Source organism: Hemicordylus capensis, chromosome 5 (assembly GCF_027244095.1).
Source record: "Hemicordylus capensis ecotype Gifberg chromosome 5, rHemCap1.1.pri, whole genome shotgun sequence".
Taxonomy (NCBI): domain Eukaryota; kingdom Metazoa; phylum Chordata; class Lepidosauria; order Squamata; family Cordylidae; genus Hemicordylus; species Hemicordylus capensis.
In genome coordinates, this window is record NC_069661.1 from 2,046,166 (window position 1) to 2,070,995 (window position 24,830).

The 24,830-nt window shown below is 51.2% G+C and overlaps 1 protein-coding gene across 1 annotated transcript in view; it reads left to right on the forward strand.

The window, feature by feature from the left end:
- LOC128327687 (cytochrome P450 26B1) overlaps positions 1–17,148 on the forward strand; it is a 34,353-nt gene extending 17,205 nt beyond the window's left edge. Inside the window, exons 3-6 of the mRNA XM_053256767.1 lie at positions 7,149–7,424; positions 7,878–8,033; positions 8,890–9,171; positions 11,647–17,148. Coding sequence (XP_053112742.1) covers positions 7,149–7,424; positions 7,878–8,033; positions 8,890–9,171; positions 11,647–12,039 — 1,107 coding nt within the window. The 3' untranslated portion in view covers positions 12,040–17,148. The remainder of the gene's footprint in view (positions 1–7,148; positions 7,425–7,877; positions 8,034–8,889; positions 9,172–11,646) is intronic.
- Positions 17,149–24,830: the final 7,682 nt, after the last annotated feature.

A 24,830-nucleotide genomic window follows, 5' to 3' on the forward strand; every position in this document is an offset into this window, starting at 1 on the left:
ATCCAATCAAGGATTGATCTTGGCAGCCTCTGTTCCTTACATTCAGCACCTCTCAGGTCATTTGGCATAGCAGCGAGATGTCTTGGAACAGGACGGAGGTTGCAATGGTTAATTTGCCCCCTAAAAAGACTGTGACACACACACACACACCTGCCCCACAAGCCACCACTTGGGTTACTCGTGTGGTCAGGTTGGCTATGCCAGCCTAGCTGGTGTAATTTTACACTCAGGCATGTCATATTGAACTCACTTCAAAAAATCCCATATTTGTAGACATTACTGTTGCAGACACAGTCTCCACCTATTTCCCAAATCTTAAGACTGTGAGCCTGCTTTTATTAAGAGGTCAGAGTAATGCTCCGTGCATAATGAATCTCAGCTGAGCTGCAAATGTGCAATGTTGCTCGTCTTCCATAAACCGGATATTGTGCTTGGTCACCCTCTGCTGCTGTCAGTCTCATCAAAACGGCCATGACGGAGGATGGTGTGCTTCCACCTGCACCCGGGGGGCCTTTGCCGCTCAGGGATGGGAGGGGATCTCAAACCTTAGGAGGGGTTGGGGAACACGCCGCCACCGCCGCCGCCGCCGCCGCCATGGGCTGGTTTTGCTTGATTGTTGTTTGCCAATTACCACCTTCTGTGTGAAGAAGTCCAGTTGAGGATAATCGTTGTGACCACTTTGCAAGCTAGATCAAAACATGATGAGTAACATTTCATCTCATCCGGATCCTTGCTTCTCTTTAGCATTTCCAGGTCCTTCAAGTAGCACTGTATGACACTGTGTGTGTCTTTCTAATCTTTAAGACTAGTGCCCCATTGCTCCGCCATAATCTTCTCATAGGTTTCACCCACTAGCCTGATAGAAATCCAGTCCAATGCCTGGAAGCCTTTCCTGCTCTTTTCTTCCAAACTCTCAAGGTTGTTCGCCTCTGTTGCCCAGCGGCTTCTACTATCTGGGCGGTGGGAATGCTGTTCGGTGGCAGAGCGCCTGCTGTGCGTACCGAGGGCCCCCGGCTCAGTCCCAGGCGGCATCTCCAGGGAAGGCTGGGAAGGACGCCGGTTGGCAACCCTGAAAGCTGCTGCCAGTCAGTGCAGACAGTCCTGAACTAAACGGACCAAGGGTCTGACTCGACAGAAGGCAGCTTTCTAGGTTCAGTTGATAATGTGCGACCTGGGAGGCAGGAGACGGAGGGAGAAGGGGGAGCTATTCTGCTACTCTCCACTAGAGGGCGCAGGGGTTTTAGGCTAGGGGTTGAAAAGGGCTGGGAATGGGGATTTCTCTGCAGAAAGATGACCAAATGCCTCGTGGTGTGGAATCCAGAGCAGCGGTGGGCAAATTTGGCCCTCCCGCTCTTGTTGAACTACAGCTCCCATCACCCATGGTGGCTGGGGATGATAGGAACTGTGGTTCAGCAACAGCTGGAGGGCCAAGTTTGCCCACCCCTGATTTAGAGCCTCCGGAAGCAGTTGCAGCGGAGTAGAGATGGGGAGACCACGGACACCGGCCCTCCGGCTCCCATAGCTGCCAGCGGCCTCCTGGGTATCCAGCGAGGAGGACAGTAGCCAGCTTGCTTCCAGAGAAAGAGCTTCTGCCTCTGTAACAGATGTGCAGCTCATACAAACAGCAAGTAGCCATGGTGGCCCATAAGGAGAAGCCCCAGTGCCACATCCTGGCAATACCTTTCTGAGCACAACCCAAATGCCACACGGGCTTTCAAGTTCTTAAGAGCCCCTCATAAGCGGGATGGTAAGAGAAGCAAAACCGGGGGGAGACAAGGAGCTGGGCCTGGTGAAACGGAGAAACACCCTCAGATGCAGCTGGGCGCAGTTCTGCGGGTTCTGGCTGATCAGCCTCTTTCAGCGGTAGACACCATCTCAGGCTGCACCCAGGGCTTCTGGGTGAAGAAAAGTCCACAAAGGTCTAGCCCTACTTTGCAACTAGATTTTGACTGCTAGGCTAAACTTGTTTAAGGCAAAAATGGAGTTGGTGTCCCTGCAGTCTCTGTCTAGCAAACTGTGGAGGCAACAGGCACTTCCCCTGAGGGGAAAAGCTGGAGACCTGGCTCCAGACCTTTGGGTACGAGTGATTCTGTTCCCTCTGCTCCCTCCAGTTCCTCGGTTTCCTCTTCCTTTGCCAACGTTTAGATTGTAAGTTCTTGGAAGGGAGCCTGTTTTTCTGCCTATATTCCTCCATAGAGCATAATGTAAGTTGACGGTGCCACAGAAACAAAATTAAATAGGGGTGTGTAAATTGATTTGCTGTCAAATTGATTCAGTTCAAATTGGGGGTGATTTACAGATTCTTCCCCATATCAAATCAACCTCAAAATAGAGGGCCCAATTCGGGGTCAAATCTGCGAATCGCCCTCAATTCGATCTGAATTGATTCTGGCGATTCAAACTCCATTTTGAGGCCCGTTTTGCTGGGAAAACGTGCCTCAAAATGGTGCTTCCCACCCGGGGAGAGCTGGTCTACCAATTGGGATTTAACATGTCAGTCCACCTCAGAGGGTAGGTCTACTTTCCAGCAAAATGGGCCTCAAAATGGCACGCGAATCACCGGATTTGGGTGATTCGAAGCTGATTCATCAAGGCAGCTGGCCAAGACAGCTGCTGTTGATGAATCAATTCGGGGGAGTCCGCGATTCGATTTCACCTCGAATTGAATTGCAGATCTTGATTCGTGTACACCCCGACAATTAAATGGAACGTAGGAAGCTGCCTTATACTGAGTCGGATCCTGAGTCCATCTAGCTCAGGCTTGTCTCTACAGACCAGCAGGGACTCTCCAGGGTTGCAAGCAGGAGTCTTTCCCAGCCCTACCTGGAGATGCTGCCTGGGAATGAACCTGGGATGTTCTGCATGCAAAGCAGGTGCTTCCCCACTGAGCTCCAGCCCTGCAGCCTCCTTTGATCTTGGGGATCAGGTGCCATCCAGACCTGCAGGATGCTTCAGCCCATGGCCAGCTCGCTGCTGATCCTGGGCTTGGCAGGGGCTCTGCACCCTCCAGGCTGGCTTCCCACGGGAGATCAGGAACGGCTCCAGGACAAGGAAACCACCTTTTCTTGGGACGTTTCATGACTGCACAAATGGAGATCTAAAAGTGTGAATGTGATCAACAGATGTCTGAAAATGGGGTGTGTTGTTGTGTGTTGTGCAGGTTTGTGGTTCAAAGAGCCAGGAACTGGCTGTGGCTTCCTGCTGGGCAGGCACTCGGTGACAAACTGGGTTTGCTGCTGTGTAAAGGGCCCACGTGACTCTCAGACTTTGCTGCTTCTCATCTTGGCTGGTCGATGCCTAACGTGGCGGCTTGATGCTTAATTTTCTAAAACTAGAGACACTCACCATCTGGAATCCCTTCTCCTTAATTCCAGAGGCACAGGGCAGGGAAAGGCATTCTGTCCATGTACAGAGGCACACCTTGTGAATTGAACTCTGTGTCGAACGGGGTGGGGGGCTCAAGGCAAGTCGCAAATGGGACCTCCACACTCTGGGGCTGTGCCCATCCCTTCCTGCCTTCTCTCCTAGATAACGTGCAGGTGGGTGCCGCAAAGCGCGTGCAGAGTGCTTCTTATCTTTTGCCTGTACAAGGGGCCTGCTCTATCAGGAGACACACAGCGGCCTGTCAGGCCCAGTATGGTCCAGGGGGTCTTGCAAAGGCTCTGCAAGCCTGCAGCCAGGGAGCTGGCCAGCCTGGCTTCTGGGGATGTCCTGGACGGGCCATTTGACCACTTAGTGCTGGGCCACCCTCTGCAGCAGCTTAAGACAAAGAACGAAAAGCATTTTGGAGTGGCCCAGCCCTTGGCCAGGGACCTGGGAGTAGCCTCCCCAATCTGTGCTAAAGGCCCCTGCCTCCCTGCCTCCCTCCCTCCCAGCCGAAAGGGGCTCTGCCCCTCCTGGGCACCGTGTGTCAGGCCTGCTGCGGCTCCTGATGAAGCAGACATTCTTGGGCCTGCGGCAAAGACCGTTACAAGACCAGGGCTGTTATTTGACTAAACAAAACTATGAAAGGCGCCGGGCATTAGCAGTGCAAGGCTGTGTCCAGGAAACGGTTCCTTTTCCTGGGCTGGTCCTGATGGTGGGGGAGAATTCTCACATTTACAGCTTGGAAGGTGAGGCTCTCTCCAGCCGTCATCGCTGGCTTTCATTGGCTGGAAATGGAGCCTGCTGCTCCCACTTGCCTTCCCAAATGTGCCACCCCGCCCCACACACACACACGCCAGCCCTTCTCGGCATGAGCCGGATGCTGGCAGACCTCGTGGAGCACTGACTGACCTTGACCTTGGTGCCGGAGCTGGCAGGGGGGGGGGCAGGCATGGCTGCACACGTGGAAGTTAATCCAGAGTAAGCAAACATTCCCTTTCCGCCCGGGCTCTCTGGGAGTGGAGGAGAGACCGCAAGATCCCTCCTGGCAGTTCCGATGGGTTCCTCTCTGGGACAGGACGGCTGGCCCTGCTAAGGGCGCCTGTGCTGGCAGTGCAGCTTGGTCAGAGGGGACACTGCTGGAGAGGGCGGCCACTCCGGGTCCTTTTGCTGCTCCAGGAGCCTCTCCCACAGAGGGTGGCTTCCTGCATCACACGGCAAGTCAGCTGGCTGCAAACGGCCGGTTCCCCACAGGTGTGTGCCCCCATGCAACAACTCAGAAAAGTTGGCTTCTCCATCAGCACCTCCCTCTGGCAACCGGACATCCGTTACCAGCTCCAAATCTAGGCTACAAGTGCGGGTTGCCAGAGGCAGGCGCTACAGGATACGCCGCCATTTCCAGCCTCAGGTGACATGACTGGCGTGGAAGTAGCAGCTCCCACCAGGAGTAGGGGGAGGACAGGCAGTTTGTGGCCACCTGACTTGCCACGTTACATGCGGAGTTGCCCAGAGCCTGAAAGGCATGTCGCAGATGGCACGCTCTGCTTTGGGACCATGTGCCACTCTTGGATTGCATCCTGCTCCAACATCACTCCTGCAGAGCTGCCATCCTGAGCAGCTGCTGGTGCCGTTGGGCCTGGCTTGGGCCCGTCATCAGACAGTCAAGAGACATGGATCAGATATTCTCACTGGGGGCGTTTCAGTCTCCCCAGCTGCCGACTTGGCCTTTCCAGACCGTTGCATTTGCAATAGCAGTACAGACTCTTTATCATGTTGTTTGCCTGCACAATAACCCAGTTGATTGATTGATGTGCCGTCAGGTCGATGTTGACTCTTAGCAACCACATAGATAGATTCTCTCCAGGATGGTCTATCTTCAACTTGGCCTTTCAGGTCTCTCAGTGGTGCATTCATTGCTGTCGTAATCGAGTCCATCCATACTGCTGCTGGTCGTCCTCTTCTCTTTCCTTCAACTTTCCCCAGCATTATGGACTTCTCAGGGGAACTGGGTCTTCGCATAATGTGTCCAAAGTATGATAGTTTGAGCCTGTTGATTTGTGTTTTGAGTGAGAATTCTGGATTGATTTGTTCTATGATCCATCGGTTTGTTTTCCTTTCTGTCCATGGTATCCTCAAAGTCTTCTCCAACACCAAAATTTCGAAGCATCAGTGCTTTTTCTATCTTGCTTCTTTGAAGTCCAGCTTTCGCATCCATAGAGTGTCATGGGAAAAACTATTGTCCAAACTATTCTAACTATTATTTGTAGGTGTAGACACGTCACAGCATCTAATTATCCTTTCCAAGGCCTTCATTGCAACCCTACCAAGTGCTAGTCTGCAGCGTATTTCTTGACTGCTGGATCCTTGACTGATCCTTACAGTCAAATAGGTCCCTTTTATTCCCAGGTCACAGATGGGGAATTGAGGCTAAAAGATTCTGCAGCTAAATGGCTGCAGATCATGGAGTACAGAGTGTGTGTGTGTGTGTGTGTGTGGTGGGGGTGTTCAGCAATGAAAGATATACCCTTGTAAAAACTGGCACTTTCACCTGCAAAATATGTGCATGCTCCCCCCTCCATCCAACCTCATCCACTGCTTGTGTCTCTTTCAAAAAGAGAAGAGGTGAGTCTGTGATGTGCACCGATCATATCGGATATAATATGTGCGTATTTTGTACCTGGGCATTTTAACTTGAACTCTAAACCCATTGCAGGAAGCGAGCCAGCCTGTTGCAGCAGTGGGATTTGGCTCTGGGTGAACTGGAACTTCCATAGCCAGCTGCAATTTATTTCTGTTACTTATTATTCTCTTGAGTTTCCTTTCCCCCCTCCCATCCTTCTCCAAGGTGCTCAGGTCCCCTTTCTGTTTTCTCTCTCTCTCTTCAACAGGCCTGTAAGGTGAGGTAGGCTGGCAGGAGGTGACTGGCCCAAAGCCACATGGGCGACCTCATGACCCAGCCAGTCCTGCCTTTCAGAGTTCAGCCAACCAACACTGATGGTTGGTGTTCAACTTCAGTTCCTTCTTTGTGATCGTAGTTTCTCCTGCACTCTGCTGGAGTCTGAACAAAACCTGGAGCCAGGCAGTCTTATAGAGATCCCTTCCTCTTGGATGCTGCATTGATCATGGGGAGAAACCTGTGTTCTGGACTGGCTCCAGATATTGTGTTGCCCAAGTGGCTGCGTGGTGGCAGCACTTGAGAGAGGCACACCAGCCTCTTGTGGCCGCATCGGGAGGGATCCAGAGATGTGTTCCTCGTACTGGGTCATGGATGCCTCTGAGGGTCTTGCTGCCTGTGACATAAGAGCAGAAGAAGAGCCTGTCTGCTGGGTCAGGCTAGCCCAAGGAAGCCTCTCCAGTCCGGCCTCCTGTTTCTCACAGTGGCCCACCAGATGCACCATTGGGAAGCCCACAGGCACGAGGGGAGAGGGTCAGGCCCTCTCCCTTGCTGTTGCTCTCTTGCAACTGGGATTGAGAGGCATCTCGCCTCAGAGGCTGGAGGTGGCCACCAATGAATAGCCACTATCCATGCCCTTGTCTAAGCCCCTTTAAGGCCGTCCAAGCTGGTGGCCATCACCACATCCCATGGCAGAGAATTCCATAGACTATGGACCAGCTGTTTGGGTTGCCAGTGCCACTTGTGCAGGTGGGCCAGTTAGGCCTGTGACTGATGGGCAACAAATCTTTTTGTCCCTCCGCACATGATATCTAGTGATGAGCAGGTTGTATCTATCTTTGCATCGCTTCCCTTGCCCCATTGGCATTATGCCTGCCATTCTTCCTTGCAGGTGTTCTCCAAGATCTTCAGCCATGAAGCCCTGGAGAGTTACCTTCCCAAGATCCAGCTGGTGATCCAAGACACACTGCGTGCCTGGAGCAGCAACCCAGAGCCCATCAATGTCTATTACGAAGCACAGAAGCTCACCTTCCGCATGGCCATCAGGGTCCTGCTGGGGTTCCGGATCCCAGACGAAGACCTCAGCCAGCTCTTTGAGGTCTACCAGCAATTTGTGGAGAACGTCTTCTCTTTGCCTGTGGACCTGCCTTTTAGTGGCTACCGGAAGGTAAGAGAAGCCTTGGCTAAGGCATGACTGGGAAGACTGCAAAGTGGGGAAGCATCTGCTTTGCATGCAGAAGGTCCTGGATTCTGTCCCTGGCAGTTAAAGGGGGTTCAGGTGGCAGGTAATGGGGAAGGCCATTCTCTGTCCAAGACCCTGGAGAGCTGCTGCAGGTCAGAGTAGGCTGTGCTGGGCTAGACGAATCAAGGGTCTGACTTGGGAGAAGGCAGCTTCATCGGTGCTCACTGTGGCTGGGAGCACATCTGGACTGCTCTGATTTCAGGGACTATATGGGCTGATTTGCTCTTCTGGTTCCTGGAGTCCAGGTGTGCGGGGTGCTTCACAAGTGGCTTTTGCCCTCCTGTCCAGACAGCTAATGCGGGAAGGGAACTGCATGGGGAACCCTGGGCTTCACGGCCCGGCAGCTATTTCATCACCTCCACTTGTACTCTGCTGCAGGGGATTCGTGCTCGAGAGGTGTTGCAGAAGGGTCTAGAGAAAGCCATCCGGGAAAAGCTGCAAAACACACAGGGCAAGGACTACTCTGACGCCCTGGACATCCTCATAGAAAGTGGCAAGGAGCACGGCAAGGAGCTGACCATGCAAGAACTGAAGGTACCACGGAAAGACTGGCGGGGTGGGGAGAGGTAACTGAGAACTGTAGTTCTGCCTGTCACCAGAGAGGGCACTAGACTAATGATTGCATGTGAAGTAAAGGTACAGTGCACTGTCAAGTCGGTGTTGACTCCTGGCGCCCACAGAGCCCTGTGGTTGTCTTTGGTAGAATACAGGAGGGGTTGACCATTGCCTCCTCCTGCGCAGCATAAGGTGATGTTTTTTAGCAGCTTCCTATATCACTGCTGCCCGAAATAGGTACCAGCGGGGATTTGAACCGGCAAACTCATGCTTGCTAGGCAAGTCATTTCCCGCTGTGGAAGGGTTACCAAAAACACTTCAAGAATTTTTACAGAATCAGCTCACTGTTGACTGGCCTTTGCTGCAGTACAGTCTTTCCCACAAGCACTAGATCCTTTAGAATGGCGAGGAATGGCTTATTTACAAGGAGCAGTAATTTTGCCCGTGCTGACTTCAAGCATCACCAAGTCTCTTTGTTCTCTGGGGTGCCATCCTTTCTGTATCGCTTTTTAGTGCTCAAGGTGCTTTCTATTCCTTCTCATCCACACGGCAGTTTGGCTGCTGAATTCCACCTGGAAGGAAATCCAAAGCAAATTTGGAGGTTCCTTCCTGGACAGGTGTAACAACTGCACAAATTCTGAGGGAAACTGAAAGGACCATGATTAGCTGAAGTACCCAGTGTGTGGGGGGGGGGAGGAAAACCAAGATGGTCCTCAAGTATCCGTGGTATCCTATGAAGTGGCATTAAGCTCCCATGGCTGCGCGGGGGGCGGGATCTGAAGTCAGGCCTCTGTGGGCCAAGTCCGGCTAACCTGGGACTGTTTCCCCCTCTTAGGACGGCACCCTTGAGTTGATCTTTGCGGCCTATGCGACCACAGCCAGTGCCAGCACCTCTCTGATCATGCAGCTCCTGAAGCATCCGAGGGTCTTGGAGAAGCTCCGGGAAGAGCTGAGGAGCCAAGGGATCCTCCACAACGGCTGCCTGTGTGAGGGCTCCCTCCAGCTGGACACCATCTGCAGCCTCCGCTACCTGGACTGTGTCATCAAGGAGGTGCTGCGGCTCTTCACCCCCATCTCGGGGGGATACAGGACGGTGCTGCAGACCTTTGAACTGGACGTGAGTAAAGCAAGCCGCGGGCTCTGTGCTGGGGTCTGGAACCCAAGCAAGGCGTGGAAGGCATCTCCCTTGGTGGGCATGATGGCCTTGGAGGCCTGGCTGGAGCATAGTCTGCTGTGCTCTAAAGAGGGCAGCGTGGGGTTGGTGGCGGGAGGGAGGGGCCAGTGCCGATATGCCTGCTTTGCATGTCATGGATGTCTGCTGTGTGGGGGTGTCGCGGTGTGTATGGTGCCAAATGGCCGATATAAGTTGCCTTTCTGATAAAAATTGCCCAGGGTGACACCAACACAAAATGAAAACGATTAGACATATAGACATTTCCATTGTTGGTTTATTACCTTAAAAAAAAAAATAGGCACAATGTTCCAGATTCATTCTGTGGCACCCCTCGGTGGCACAAGGGCCGTTCTCTTGCCTGGGGCATCTTCTGCAGGTCTCCTACCTGCGAAGCTTCATATACCTGGTTCGGTCCTGGGAAGAGCTCCTTATCTGGAGCTCTTGGAGGGCTCATGCATGCCAAAACATTGGGGCTGCAAAGACATAATCCCTGAAGCCAGCATTTGAAATAGGGGATGAGAAAAGTGCAGGTTAGATCCAGATGTTTGGATGACTTGGGGATTACTCACGGAGAGCAGATGGAATTTTTTACTAACAAAACAAAATCTCCTGGCTTGGCTGTGGCAGCCCGTACATCTTCCCAAGTGTCAAATGTTGGGTTCATACCCTTTTGGAAGGATGAAAAATTTCCTTTTTTGCCTTGCTCTCTTCCGCGTTTTTGAAGTGCTCAGCCTTTTGTACCTCCACTAAAAGGCATAACACATCGCACACACTCACTCACACACACAGACACATTGTGGGATGCTATCACTGAATGTTCTATTGATAGTTGTTCAGGAGAGACCAGTCCCAAGCGGGAGAACATGGCTTAGAGGGTTCATTTACGTGGCAATGATGATGTCATAAGATCACCCTCTGTTGATCACCGGCCTGAGATTTTGGCTGGTGCAGATGCTCAGATGTTTGTTGTAGTCAGGACTTATTACAGCCTTCCTGAAGCTGCTTCCCCAACATTTTCAAGGATGTGGGGAATCACAGGGTAGATTCAGACCACCATTTCCCTTCACCACTGAGAATTAATGTGCAGCGATCAAGTAATGGGAATAATGTACAACTTGAAAGGAACAGATGGATTCTGCAACAGCCACATTTTGGGCGAACTGCAGAAATCCAGCTTGCAGAAACGGCATGCTTAGACGTGCATATTCTCATTTCAGTGAAGTGAAACCAGAGCTGTAGCTGACGTCCTCCCTAAGGGGAAATTTTCACGTTTGGAAGCCAGTTTCTAATTCACCACTTGTTTTTCGACATATCTATTGAATAATATAGAGCTTTGTTTAAGACCTAAGCCAAGCCTGGGAGATGAGCAAATGCATGAAGGCTGCGGTAGTTCCATTCAGCCTGGCAAGGCCAGTAAGAGATGTGGAGAGGCCACAGCGCAGGGGCAGAGGGCCTGTTTTGCGTGCAGAAAGCCCTTGCTTCAAGCTGTAGCAGCAGCTCTGCCGGGTGGGGAAGGCCTCGCTCTGACCCAGGCTCCAGAGAGCTGTGCCGAGACTGAGTGGCCAGAGCTGGGCCTCCATGGATGAAGGCAGATGTCTTGCTGACTGGGGCACTCTTCCCTTTTGGAACCCTTTGCTGCAGCCATTTCTTCCCAACTGCTCTTCCTTCATCTATTATTTCATAAGGAGGACACAGAATTTAGGATGGGCAGAACTGCCCAGCTCCACTCTCCACAGGTGGCGAGCGGAATCAAACCATCCCACTCTGCCAAAACTCCAGAGCGGGTTGCAGAAGCCAGAAGGGCCTCCACAACTCACACTGAGAATGCCCAAAGAAGCCTGGCACGGCTAAGCCTCTCTGCACCTGCCAGTCCTGTGATACCACGAGGGGCACGGGATACAATGTCTCCTTTCCCTCCGCTATCTTGGAGGGCTTTGGGGCAAATGAGATACGAGGGCGTGTGGGTCCGTGACTCAGAAAACACCCTCATGTGCTGCAGGGCAGACAGAGAGAGGCAGACAACCCACCCCCACACACACACTGGGCTGAGCGCTTCTACTTCTTTCCAGTGAGCCCAAATCAGGGGGTTTTCTGGGCTTGCTGAAGAATTGCTTCCACCACTACCAGAATCCATGGGTCCAGCCCAGAGTCCAGTGGAGCAGAACTCTGCCTCATCTTTCATAGGATTTGTGGCACTGTGTTGAATACATCGACCCTGTTTCTCTTGCTTTCCCAGTCTCTGCAGCCTGAGTCCAAGCAAACCTGACTCTGAGCTGATGTGTGGTCCTCCCTGAACTGAGTCATCTTATGGCTCGGGCAACTGGGGAGGCTTCCTTTTGGGACACCTCCCTGCTTGTTCCTCTGACAGTTGTACCAATCCTCACCCATTCATCTCCTCTCCTCCATTCCTTTCTGCAGGGCTTCCAGATTCCCAAAGGCTGGAGTGTCATGTACAGCATCCGGGACACTCACGACACAGCTCCTGTCTTCAAGGATGTGGACACGTTTGATCCTGACCGCTTTGGACAGGACCGCACTGAAGACAAAGACGGCAGGTTCCATTACCTCCCATTTGGTGGAGGTGTACGGACCTGTCTTGGCAAACATCTTGCCAAGCTGTTCCTCAAGGCACTAGCCATTGAGCTGGCCAGCACCAGCCGCTTTGAGTTGGCCACCAGGACTTTCCCTCGGGTTACGCTGGTGCCTGTTGTTCACCCGGTCGACGGACTCAAGGTCAAATTCTTTGGACTCGATTCAAATCAGAATGAAATCTTGACAGAAACAGAAGCCATACTGAGTGCCACTGTGTGAGCTAAATCTTTGGTTTGCTTCTCTAGGTTGGGGAGTTTGAGAGGGCCAGAAAGAAGGGATGGAAAGGGGGGGGGAGGAAGCCCACCACTGAGGGAGAGAAGCCACCTCATCAGCTGTTGTGGAACAACTTGGGGCATTGGGGCAAAACCTTCTCTAGTGAATATATATGCCAAAACTATGGTGGTGTTTTTAGTATGAAGGGGGGGCATACTGAGGAGATCACTTGATGGATTTTGTTGTATTTTTCTAAACACAAAGCAGAAGGTGGTTGTCTTGACCATAAACCATATATAAATGTTTGTTTATAGATTATATGCAAGGAGGGATTGAAAGCTGTTGGAGAAAGAACCTGCAGTGCACTTGCTTCTGAGTCCAGCTGTTCAGGCCTTTTTTTGGGGGGGGGAGCTGTCTGGCCAGAGGATGAGCAAAGGCCCCTGGCAGATGTTGCCATCTGGGCAAGAGGGTTAAATCTGTCAGTGGCGTGCCAGTGATTGGGGGATAGTTTTGCTTTCTTTAGAGAACTTGGCCAAGAGAATCCCTGGTTTCAACCAGTATTGTATGGCTCATGGTGGGGTAGGGATTCCTCTCCATGTTTCCATCACAACAGCTTGGCTGTGTGTCCTGCAGGCACCAGGGTGTCCTGTGGAAGCAAGGTTGACTTTGGAACTGTTACACCTTTAGTTTTGATGTCCATGGGCCATTTCCAGTGTTAACCTTTACCTTCTTGCATGTTTAAAACACTTGTGGGGGAGTTGTCAGAGAATGGCAGAGGGAGGTGTATGTGTGTATGTGTGTGTGGTGTCAAGAGGCTAAGGCATGAGTATGGATCCATGTTTTGTGAACCTCCTGTGTCTTTCTCTGGAGCTCACCCAACTGATACTTTTGTCTCATCCTACTGACCTCCATTTCTTGGGTGGATTGGTGGCTGCTTCCCTCTACCAGCTTGGGCAGGGAGCTGTAATGGTGGAGAACAGGCCCTTGGCTTCTTGGAGGAGTCTTCTGGTGCCTAGAAAGCAAGGAAGCTGTTTCTTCTCCTACCCCCAAATTGGCAGCCGAATCCAGCCTCAGCCTCAGATCGCCTCCTCGCCCCAGCCATGATGACGGTCAGCGTCACTAGAGAGAACTGGGGTCACAAATCAATAAGTTCTCTGGAACAACCAACTGCTGCTATGCTGCCTGTATTGAAATCCCCTGTGGCTGCATCCTGCCATACCCATTCTAAGGCAGACCTTGGTTTCTCAGGCCATGGGCTTCTATCTTGTCAGTAGTGGTAGCCCAAGGCTCACCCATTCTCCATCAGCATGGATTCACGTACCTGAAGTTGCTCTTTTGCACATCATGGTTCAAGAATGAGTTAACCCATTAATAGGGCAACAGCTGCTGGTGTTGTATTCTCCTAGAACAGATGAGACACTGGACACCATTCAGCAGAAGGCTGGGTGAGGAGACCCACTGAAGTGAGTGTGGGCTGCATGAGAATAGCATTCTTGCATGTTTCCCATGGAATGTGGGGCTGGCACAGGAGACTTTCTATTTCTATCGTACTCAGTATTTCTTTGACTTCTGTCACAGGCAACACTTTAGACACAATCTTATGCACACTTACCTGGGAGTAAGCCCCAGAAAACACAGCAGGACTTCATCTGAGTAAATGTGTAGAGGTGGGCAATCAGTTCAGCATCTCTGTTTTGTGCTTCTGTGCAATATCCTGTTCAAACACTTCACATTTTGGGGCTCTCAGAAATGCCATGCCACCCTTAATGAGTGAAGGAGAAGCTATGCCCTCCAGGAAGAGCCCCCACATCCATAGCTGCTCTATGGCAAAATGTGACAACCAGCCTCATTAAGACTTGTGCCGTTCTCAAGAGGAGCAAACAGGCAACAGTCACCTATCGAAGGCAGGGCTGCTCAACTTCAGACCTCCTGCAGATGTTGGCCTACAGTTCCCACAATTCCTGGCTATTGAGTGCTGTGGCTGGGGATTGTGGGAGCTGTAGTACAAAAACAGCCAGAGGGCCAAAGTTCAGCCATAATTTGAATTCAAATGGCAGCTGTCTAACAAGATGTTAGAACAGCAATAAGGACCAACTAGTTGTTTAGAAGTGTGGCAAACCTTCTAACCCCAGAGCGCCCTCATCAGTCGGAGCAATCCAGAACACGTCATGTCTTAACAATGGACCTCTGAACGAAGGAGAAACAGGGTAAATAGGTGCTGGGGAAGGCAGGGCCCGGGGGGTTGGGGGAATCCACCTGAACTGCTCTCTCGTTAGCTGATGTTGGCCAAAAGACTTAAACTGTGCCCAACTGGCAAGTGGTCTTGTCCACCTGAAATGCCAAAGCATCAGCTGCCATCTTGTACACAGCCTTAATTTGTGTAAGCTGGACTGGGAATCTGCATACATGCAAATGTGGCTGAAATGTAGCTGCTTGATAGCAAGATAACATTTGGAGAGGGAGAGCCCATTAAAGTCCAGGAGTCTGTTGCTAGCTTGTTAACTTGGAGAGAATGGAGGAGAAAGGGCTGAGCCAAAACAACTAGCCTTGTTTTGGGGGGAGTGTTGAAAAGCACCTCCCACTGGCACCAACTGTCTGTGTGGCACAAACACCTCTGCTTTGTTTTCCTCCTCTTTTGCGCAGCGTTAGTTTTCTCCCCTTCTTTGTCTTCACTGTCCATGGCTTCATTTCCCCCATACTGCCATTTAATCCAGCTGTGACCAATGTGATTTTTGTGGGGGACATCACAGTGCTATGTTCAACATGATGATGTCACAGAGGCTGGATACATGATGTGAGCCGCCACAGCCAATTGGATTCAGTGGCAACCTGAGCAGATGAAGCCCAGGGGAGTCAGGGCAAAGGAGGACAATGGTGCCCAGCAGAAGCCGGGGGCAAAAGAACACTGAGCAGCCTCTCAGCACAGCCTGAATGAGTCTCTTGCCATTCTCTTTGGCTATGTTGGGCATGCTACTTTCAAAGCAAACTCGGCACAGCCCTAGCAGTTTCAGAGGCAGAGGGATGACCAATCTGTGGGGAAGGTCTCTTGTGCCAGTCTGTTGCAGTGACTGAGAACTGTGCAAGAGGAGGTTGGTGCTCCCATTTGTTTCAAGGGGCTTTGCACGAGTGGCAAATTCTCCTGCATGTGAAGAGTGAAAAATCCCCACTTGGAAAGGGTGAAGCCATTTCCCCTGTTTCGCTGCAAAGATCCAAATTTTGGCCTTTGGAGTTTTGCTGTATGCTCAGCTTTGCAGTCAAACATGGTTGCCTGAGTGCCCTGTTCCAGAGCCACGAGGCTCATTCGGCAAGAAGCCAGTGCCTCTGAGATTCACCATTGTGCAAATGCTGCCCAGTGCCACAGATCTAGGATCGGGGCTGGAAAGAATGTCCCGGGCAGGGTGTAGCTTGCTTGACAGGCCTGAGCCCTGGTCCCTCTTCTCCTTGGAAATGAACCACTGCATGCGTGTTGCCCTTCTTAATCCCCATTTGCACTCGCTCTCAGGCGTACACCTTAAGATGCACGTCTTAAAATTGTAATGTTGCAAGCGGCTCTTCTTGCAGAACAACTCTGGGTTTATTTTAGAACTTTTGCTTCAGCTTCATTTCTTCTCTCTAGAGGTTCCAAAATTGATTGCTGATGCTTATTGCGATAAATCAGACCTTTCCTTCAAGCACACAGAAAGGTGTCGCGGGAAGGGGGAGCCCAGCTGGTCACTGGGGTGGCAGCAGTATTTTTAGGGGCACCCAGGAGGTAGCCCACAATTTGAGGCATATCTGACGCTGCCTCATACTGAGTCCGACCATTGGGCAGCCCATCCCAGGATGGTCTACTCTGCTTGGCAGCAGCTCCAGGTCTCAGACGAGGAAGGATCTTTTCCATCACCACCCACCTGACCTTTTAACTGGAGATGCTGCCAGGGACCCAACCTGGAACTTTCTTCATGCAAAGCGGGTGCCCCTGGGCTGTAAAAAAGGTGTGGGGTTGGCCCAAGTGGGGAGCAGGTGAGGACGGGGAGGGAGAGAAAGAGGAGCTCTGAAATTCCAGACATCCTATTACATGTTTCAGTCAAAAGATTTGGTGATTTGTTGGAGACCAGCTGCCTTTCTAGACGACCAGTGATGGAGGGGGGAGGGAAGGAAATGTAAGAGGCATACATCTATCAATGTTATATATCTATCTATCTGTATACGTGTGTGTATTGTATCTAGGCAAGAATAGCTCATGTTTGATTTACCATTCCTAACTAATATAACTTGACTAAAAAGAATATTAAAATGTTACTGCAGTGGGATTGCAGGATGAAAGCACTTTCGAGTCTCAGAATATGTGTTTGTCTTGTGTTCTTTTTATTTCTTAGCACAGTCCAAATTTGCTATATTATTTTATACACAAAGGTGGTGTTTTTGTATTGTTCTGAGTTTATAAACTATTATTATTATTATTATTATTTTATTGTTATAAGTACTATTTTTGTTATAATTCAAAATAGATATTTAGTATAAAAAGGGTTTGCTGTTAAATATTTGTTATTTAGTAAAGTATGAATTATCCCACCCACCCCCTCAGTTTCCTCCTTTATTGTAAATCTTGTCTGGAAAGAAAATTAATTAATATGTGTTATCAGCATGGAGTACAGCTGAGCAGGAAGGTTTCCTGCAAAAGCCTCCTGGGGGATGGGACGTGCTCTTGCACAGCTTCCCTTGAATGCAGCCAAGCTTGTGCAGGAGCCCTTCTTGCTCGATGCGCCTGTTCGTTTCTAATATGAAGAGAAGTCAGCGCCTGTCCGGCGGGGTGTATTTTGGTGCCGTGTGAAGATGTGCTTTTGGTCATGTGGTTTCCAGTGTGTATATAATCTTGGGGCCAGTCCACAAGGAAGCCCGCTCATGCACGCGCCGCTGAAAGGGGGGTGGCAAGGGGAGGTGGGCAGCCGTGCCCAGGGGCTCTTGCAGGCCTCCTGCTTGGCTTCAGTGGGGCTCACATGTGAGCACATCTGGGTGGGGCTACATCCATGATGTGCTGAATAAATGAATGTTGTGTACTTGGTGATCTTATAAAGAAAATAATCAATGTGGCTATTTTATAGACTTCCATAATAAAAAAAAATTGAATCTCCAGACCTCTGCCCTTTGTTTCACTGCTTCAGACACAGACCAAGAAGTCGCCCACGTTTGTGGAGTCCAGGTTGCTGATCTAATTTATTTATTTTAACTATGAACAAACCCTCACTGGTCTCCTGTCCACCTCCTTTGTCCTGACCTTTCAAGCCCTCCGTAGTTTTCTCGAAGGTCTCTTGCTGCTCCTCCCTCCAAGGACTCCTCCCTCGCTGCCACCCGTGCAGGGCCTCCTGGGTGCTGCTGCTTCCACCTCCTCCCTCTTCAAATCCCTTCTAAAAACCCACCTTGGGGACAACAACACCCCCATCCCCATCACTACTAGAACTAAGCTCAAGTCGGTGTAACTGACAGAGAAATGCTTCCCCCGCTTGCCCCACTGCCTGCAATGAGCATCTTAACGAAGACCTGGCTGCCCTTTCCTTCTGCTTCCTTGGTTGCCTCCTTGATGCCAGTGCCTAGATTGTAAGCTCCTCAGGGCAGGGACCTGCCCCCTCATTCTTTGTAAAATGAATAGCAGTATATAAATGAATGAATGAATGGTGTTAATGATAAAGAAACAGCAAAAACGAGCTTGTCTGTTAGAAGCTCAACAGGATGCAATGGGTTGTCCCCCCACATTCTGGCCGAATGGGTGGACGCATGCATTTGTCAAGGCTAGAAAGCTACAGCGAGGAGCTGGAGTCAGGTGCCCAGAGTCACCCACAGGCTCATCCCTCAGGCAGACAATGGAACTAGGACCCTTTGGGGTCGGACTGTTTCAGTCCGGAGGAAGCACGCCCTGCCTTCCCCAAGCATTTCCTGACCCAGCCAGGCCCAGCTAGACGGAGCGATGGGAAGGAAGGCAGCTATGCTGTGACGTGACGGAAGCTCTGCAGCTCCTGACATGGGAAGAAGCTGCTCTGGGCTAGGGGAGAAATCCTCACCCGGATTTCTACCCGGGTGACGCAGCGGAGAGCAGAAAGATGCACAGGAGAGCAATAACTAAGGAAGACCAAGTGGTCTTTCTTTCCTGGACTTTTATCGCCTCTCCCGCCATTATCACATTGAACCCAAGTCACATTGAAACATGCAAGTATCTTCAAAATAACAACTGAAAGCAGCAGATAATTATTCAAGCTAAACCTAAGGGCCTGTGCACCTTTGGATATAAACTGCTTCAGGGTCAAATGACGTCTTTATGGGAACTGGGGCTATCTTCAACTTTTTCTAAAAACAATGGGAGGTAGGGGGTGAGCCCAGTTGGGAATGTGGTGCACAGGGAGACCATTTCTGTCCCCTTGTGTTATTTTCCCACCCAGAACTGCCCTCCTCATGACATGGTTTGCTGCTGAAGCGGCTATTTCCTCAAATTATGGCGATGTTGGTTTTTATTAAGAAAGCGCCACAGCCAGTTGGAAACATGCCTCTTGAGTACGTGCATTCCAGGGCTGCCAGCATTTCATTGCCAGAAGGAGGGATACAAGTTGCGGGGGGTGGGGGTGGGCTGGGGGGCTGCCTGGGGGGGTGGGGTGGGCGAGAGGTGTATGCAGTGGTCATAAGAGCCTGAATCTCATTGATGTATCTGTAATTGAATGATATGCTATTGAATAATGACAGCATTGCTATTATTTAGAACACATTCAAGTTATACCACTTTTCAAGCCAAAACTTCTCAAAATCAGAAGCTGCTCTCCCCGTCACCAACATGAGGGACAGATGCTGCCCCTCATCCCTGAAATGAGGGACGTCCCGTGGAATGAGGGACAGTTGGCAATCCTAGTGCATTCCCATGGACACATGGAGTCAGACGCTTGTTCTGTCCAGATCAGCACTGTGCCTACTTGGACTGACAGCAGTCTTCGGAGTCTCGGGCACGCCACTTTCCCAGGCAACTTGATGCCCGAGGTCCTGTGAACTGGGCATTGAACCCTGAAGAAGTTGTGCATGCAGCACACGTGACTACAGTGGAGGAGGGAGACGACGGTCCTGGGAAGCAGGCAAGGTGGCCCCTGAGCTCTGGGGAGCTATGCTGGAGGGCCCTTACGGAGAGGGGCGGGAAGGAACCACTTTCTGGAAGGCCAGAAAGTGGATGGGCTGGGGGTGGCAAGGGGTGGGGGCAGCTAGGCCCGCTCGTCCAGGGGCTGCGGAACTTGGCACTCCAGATGTTGCTGGACTACAATTCCCATCATCCCCAGCCACAGTGGCTGAAGGCTGTGGATGATGGGGGTGGTGATGATGGGGGTTGTTCCAGGGTTGGGAACCGCTGGACTGACCCCAAACCGAAGTGGCGTTTATCCCTAAGTCGGGGGCATCTCAGGGAAAGCGCGCGCCCTGCAAGAGCGCGCGTGTATTTCCTTGCTGTACCGTGGCGAAGGGAGGCTACATTCGTACTCTTCAAGTGGGGCGCCTTGATCGCCTCCAGAGCTCCGCCAAGGACTCCGTGCGCTTGAAGAAGTGCGTGCGGGAGCCCCCCCCCCGATTTCCCCCCACTGATACCGCCCCACCCCGCCTCTGCGGCCGCCCCCCGCGCAGCAGATCCCGAGGCCTCTGTAGAGAGAGGAGCCGCCGCCTCCGGCTCTTCCCCGGAGTGCGCACAACCTCGGCCTTGTTCGAAGGCAAAGAAAAAACTCCGGCGGAATTAATGAAGTGCTTTATGGCTCACTGGTGGAAACTCTGAGCGGGCGGCGGCGGCGGCTGCTGTTGGAGGAGGAGGAGGAGGGGGGGGCTGAGAGCCCACCGCCCGCGCCGCCGCCTCCTCCTCGGAGCGCTCAGGGAGCTCCCTCCCACCCTGCCAGACTGCCCTGCTCCCCTGGCTGCCGGACAGGGGACTCCCCCAGCTGCCGCCGCCTCCCTTCCCTTCTCAAATGTGCCGCCTCCGCGCGGCCGCCGCGCCCCGCCTCCGAAGCAGACGCCCCGCCCCCTCCTCCTCCTCCTCCGGGGCGGGCTGGCCCCACGTGCCTCGCGCCTGCTGCTGAGCTGCTCCCGCGCGCTCTCTGGCTTGCAAGTCCCCTGCACGGAACACCGCTGGCCGCTGGAGGAGGGCGTGGAGGCCGAGGCGCGCCGGTCTCTTCCCCCCGCCCCCCACTCCCGGGCTCGGAGCTGAAGGTGCGGCGGCCCACAAGCGGGCATTCTGACGCTCTCTGCGGTGAAATGTGGCGGCTGCCTGCTGGCTGGCGCGCAGGGAAAAGCCGGCCCACCACGGCCAGCTGCTCGGGAGGACTCCCGCCTTCATGATGATCGGCCCCCGGGGAGAAAGCCTGCCTGCCTGCCTGGCCCCGCCTTCTTCCGGGCCCCGCCGCCGCCGCCGCCCCCAGGAGGGCTTCCCAACTGTGGGCTGAGCTTGTTGGCGCTGCTGCCAAACGAGCAGGCTTCCAAGAAGACGCCCTGCCGCCCGGCTCCATCATGGTTGTGAATGGGGTGCTTGCTGCTGGTTGCAGGCTGCATCAGGCCAGCTGCCAAAGTGGCCCAAGAAATGGGCAGGCCCACAGAGATGCTACGTAGTCTAGCCTGGAGGACTTCCTGAGCCACATGGCTAGCGAAACCCAGGCTGAGTTTTCACACTGCAAAGCCAGCTCCTGTGCAAACTGGGCAGAGCTCTGCGCGCACCATTGACTAACCCAAGACTCGAGACATTATGCCCATTTCTGAAGGAGCCGGAGCTGTCACATGGCCAGTTCTGCGCAGCCGAAATGGCCACCATCAAGATCAGAAGAGCTTGCATTGGCTCTAATTCCTCTCTCCAAATGGCTGAGCTGAGGAAGTGGACGGACCAGTGTTCTATGTACTGCCTTTTTAAGAGGCAGGCTTGGAAGCCCTCAGGATGCACCAAGCCCTGTGAAAGGTTTGGAGTTGGAGAAACAAATGAAAGAGGCATCAAAGAGAGACAGGGCAGTAAGAATGGGTGACTTCAACTACCCACACATAGAGTGGGTAAATTCACATTCAGGTAATGACAGAGAGGCTAGATTTCTAGATGTGCTAAATGACTCTGCCTTAGAACAGTTAGTTGCAGAACCAACCAGAGGGATGGCAACCTTGGACTTAATCCTGAGTGGTGCCCAGGACCTGGTGCAAGATGTCAGAGTTGCAGAACCACTGGGTAACAGTGACCATAGTGTGACCCAATGCAGCAAATATGCACGTGGAGAATTATCAAGAAAGTCCAACACAGATGCATTCAACTTCAGAAGAGGGAACTTCTCAAAAATGAGGGGACTGGTAAGAAGGAAGTTGGAAGGGAAAGTCAGGAGGGTCAGAACACTCCAGAAAGCATGGAACTTATTGAAAACCACAGTACTAGAAGCACAGTTGGAATGTATGCCAAGGAAGAGGAAAGGTACCACCAAGTCCAGGAGGACGCCAGCGTAGGTAACAAGTAGAGTCAGGGAAGCTATAAAAGGGAAGAAGAATTCCTTTAGAAAATTGAAGTCCTGCCCAAATTAGGAGGACAGGAAGGGACATAAACTCTGGCAAAAGAAATGCAAGGAGACAATAAGGGATGCAAAGAGAGAGTTTGAGGAGCATATAGCTTGAAGTGTCAAGGGGAATAACAAAAACTTCTTTAAATATATCAGAAGTAGAAAACCTGCCAGGGAGGCGGTTGGACCCTTAGATGATGAGGGTCTGAAAGGGATTATTAAGGAGGATAAGGAGACTGCAGAGAAGCTGAATGAGTTCTTTGTATGTGTCTTCACGGTGGAGGATACTGACCATATACCTTCTCCAGAATTGGGTTTTTCAGGTTTAACAGCTGAGGAACTGGATGAATTTGAGGTGACAAGGGAAGATGTTCTAAACTGTCTCGAAAAGCTAAAAATTAACAAATCTCCAGGGCCAGATGGCATCCACCCAAGAGTTTTGAAGGAACTCAAATGTGAAATTACCGTTCTCCTAGCACAAATATACAACTTGTCCCTACCCCACTTCAGTGGGTGGGGGCCTCCTTGTAGTGAGTGATTCAGTCATTAAAGTACAGAGAGATGGGTTTGTGACCCGTGTGTTGACCGCACGGTGACTTGCCTGCCTGGTGTGAAGGTTGCGGACATCACGCAGTGTTTAGATAGGTCCTTAGGCAGTGTTGGGGAGGAGATAGCTGTCGTGCACATCGGCACCAATGATGTGGGGAAATGTAGTCGGGAGATTCTGGAAGCCAAATTTAGTCTGATAGGTAGTGTACTGGACCCCCAAGGTATCATTCTCAGAAATGCTACCTGTTCCACGCACAGGTACAGTGAGACAGGCAGAGCTGAGGGGTTTCAATGCGTGGATGAGACGTTGGTGCTGGGAGGAGGGGTTTAGATTTGTTAGGCACTGGGATACATTTTGGGGAAAACAAGGCCTGTACAAAAGGGACAGGCTGCACATGAACCAAGATGGAACCAGACTGCTGGCGCTTACAATCAAAAAGGTTGCAGAGCATCATTTAAAATGACGCCTGGGAAGTAGCCAATGGGAGCTGGGCAGTATCCAGTTCGGCAAACCCCATCCTTTAAAGTGCGAGGGTGCAAAGGATCCAGATAAAAGAGAAGGGGATAGAGCAGAAAGAAGCCTGTGCTAGCTGGCCAAAGAATCAAAAGAAAGATAGCACACACCAGGTAAGAGATTCAGAGTATAGGTGCTTATATGCCAATGCCAGAAGCCTCTGAGCCAAGATGGGTGAGCTGGAGTGCTTTGTTGCTAATGCAGAAATAGATATAGTGGGCATAACAGAAACATGGTGGAAGAGTGAGAACCAGTGGGACACTGTTATCCCTGGATATAAACTCTATAGAAAGGACAGGGAGTGGTGCCTTGGAGGTGGAGTAGCACTGTATGTTAGAGAAGGGATAGAATCTAACAAGGTAGAAAACCTAGGTGGACTGGAGTCCTCCACAGAAGCCCTGTGGGTGACAATACAAGGCCTGAAATGAAATGTGCTACTGGGGACATGCTATCTGGATCAAAATGCTGACAGTGACTTCACATTACAGTCAGGTAATTACAAAGAGGTTCAGATTTCTAGATACGCTGAATGACTGTGCCCTAGAACAGTTGGTTTGGAACCAACCAGAGAGAAGGCGACCCTGGACTTTATTCTGAGTGGCACCCAGGACCTGGTGCGTGATGTCAGTGTCATCAACCCTTTAGGGAACAGTGACCATAGTGTGATCAAATTCAGCATACATGCGGGGAGAGAATCACCAAAGAAGTCTAACACAGACATTTTGAATTTCAGAAGAGGAAACATCTCCAAAATGAGGAATATGGTGAAAAGAAAGCTGAAAGGGAAAATCAGGAGAGTCACTTCCCTCCAAAATGCACAGAGTTTACTCAAAACCACAATACTAGAAGCCCTGTTAGACTGTATAGCCAAAAGGAGGAAAGATACCACTAAGTCCAGGAGGATGCCAGCATGGCTAACAGGCACCGTCAAGGAAGCTATAAAATGGAAGAAGTCTTCCTTCCAAAATTGGAAGGCCTGTCCAAATGAAGAGAACAGAAAGGAACACAAGCTCTGGCAAAAGAAATGCAAGGTGACAATAAGGGAGGCAAAAAGAGAGTGAGGAACATTTAGCCAAAAGTATTAAGGGGGATAACAAAAACTTCTTTAAATATATCAGAAGCAGGAAACCTACCAGGGAGGTGGTTGGACCATTAGGCAATGAGGGAGTGAAAGGGATTACTAAGGAGGATATGGAGGTTGCAGAGAAGCTAAATGAGTTCTTTGTGCCTGTCTTCACAGCAGAGGACACTGAGCATATACCTGTTCCTGAACCAGGCTTTTCGGGGATGGAGACTAAAGATCTGAGTCAGATAGAAGTGACAAGAGATGATGTTCTAAAGTGTCCGGAAAAACTGAAAACAAATCGCCAGGGCCGGATGGCATCCATCCAAGAGTCCTCAAAGAACTCAAATGTGAAATTTCCGGCCTCTTTTCTAAAATATATAACGTATTCAATTGGGCTCTGTACCGGAGGACTGGAAAGTAGCCAATGTGACACCGATTTTCAAAAATGGATCCAGGGGCAATCTGGGAAATTACAGGCTGGTTAGCTTAATGTCCATTCCATGCAAATTGATGGAAAGCATCCTCAAGGATAAAATTGTAAAGCACATAGAAGAACAGACCCTGCTGGGAGAGAACCAGCATGGCTTCTGCAAAGGTAAATCTTGCCTCACAAACCTTTTGGAGTTCTTTGAGAGTGTCAACAAGTGTGTGGATCAAGGTGATCCAGTTGACATAGTATACCCGGACTTCCAAAAAGCTTTTGACAACGTTCCTCATCAAAGACTCCTGAGGAAACTTAGCAGTCATAGGATAAGGGGACAAGTACATGTGTGGCTTGCTAACTGGTTGAAAGACAGGAAACAGAGAGTAGGTATGAATGGAGAGTTTTCACAATGGAGGGAAGTAAGAAGTGGGGTCCCCCAGGGATCTGTACTGGGATCGGCGCTTTGTAATTTATTCATAAATGATCTAGAAGCAGGGGTAAGCAGTGAGGTGGCCAAATTCGCAGATGATACCAAACTCTTCCGGGTAGTAAAATCCAAAACGGATTGTGAGCAGCTCCAAAAGGATCTCTCCAAACTGGGGGAGTGGGCGACAAAGTGGCAAGTGTGGTTCAATGTTGGCAAATGTAAAGTGATGCACATTGGGATGAAAAACCCCATCTCCAAGTATACGCTGATGGGATCTGAGCTGTTGGTGACTGACCAGGAGAGGA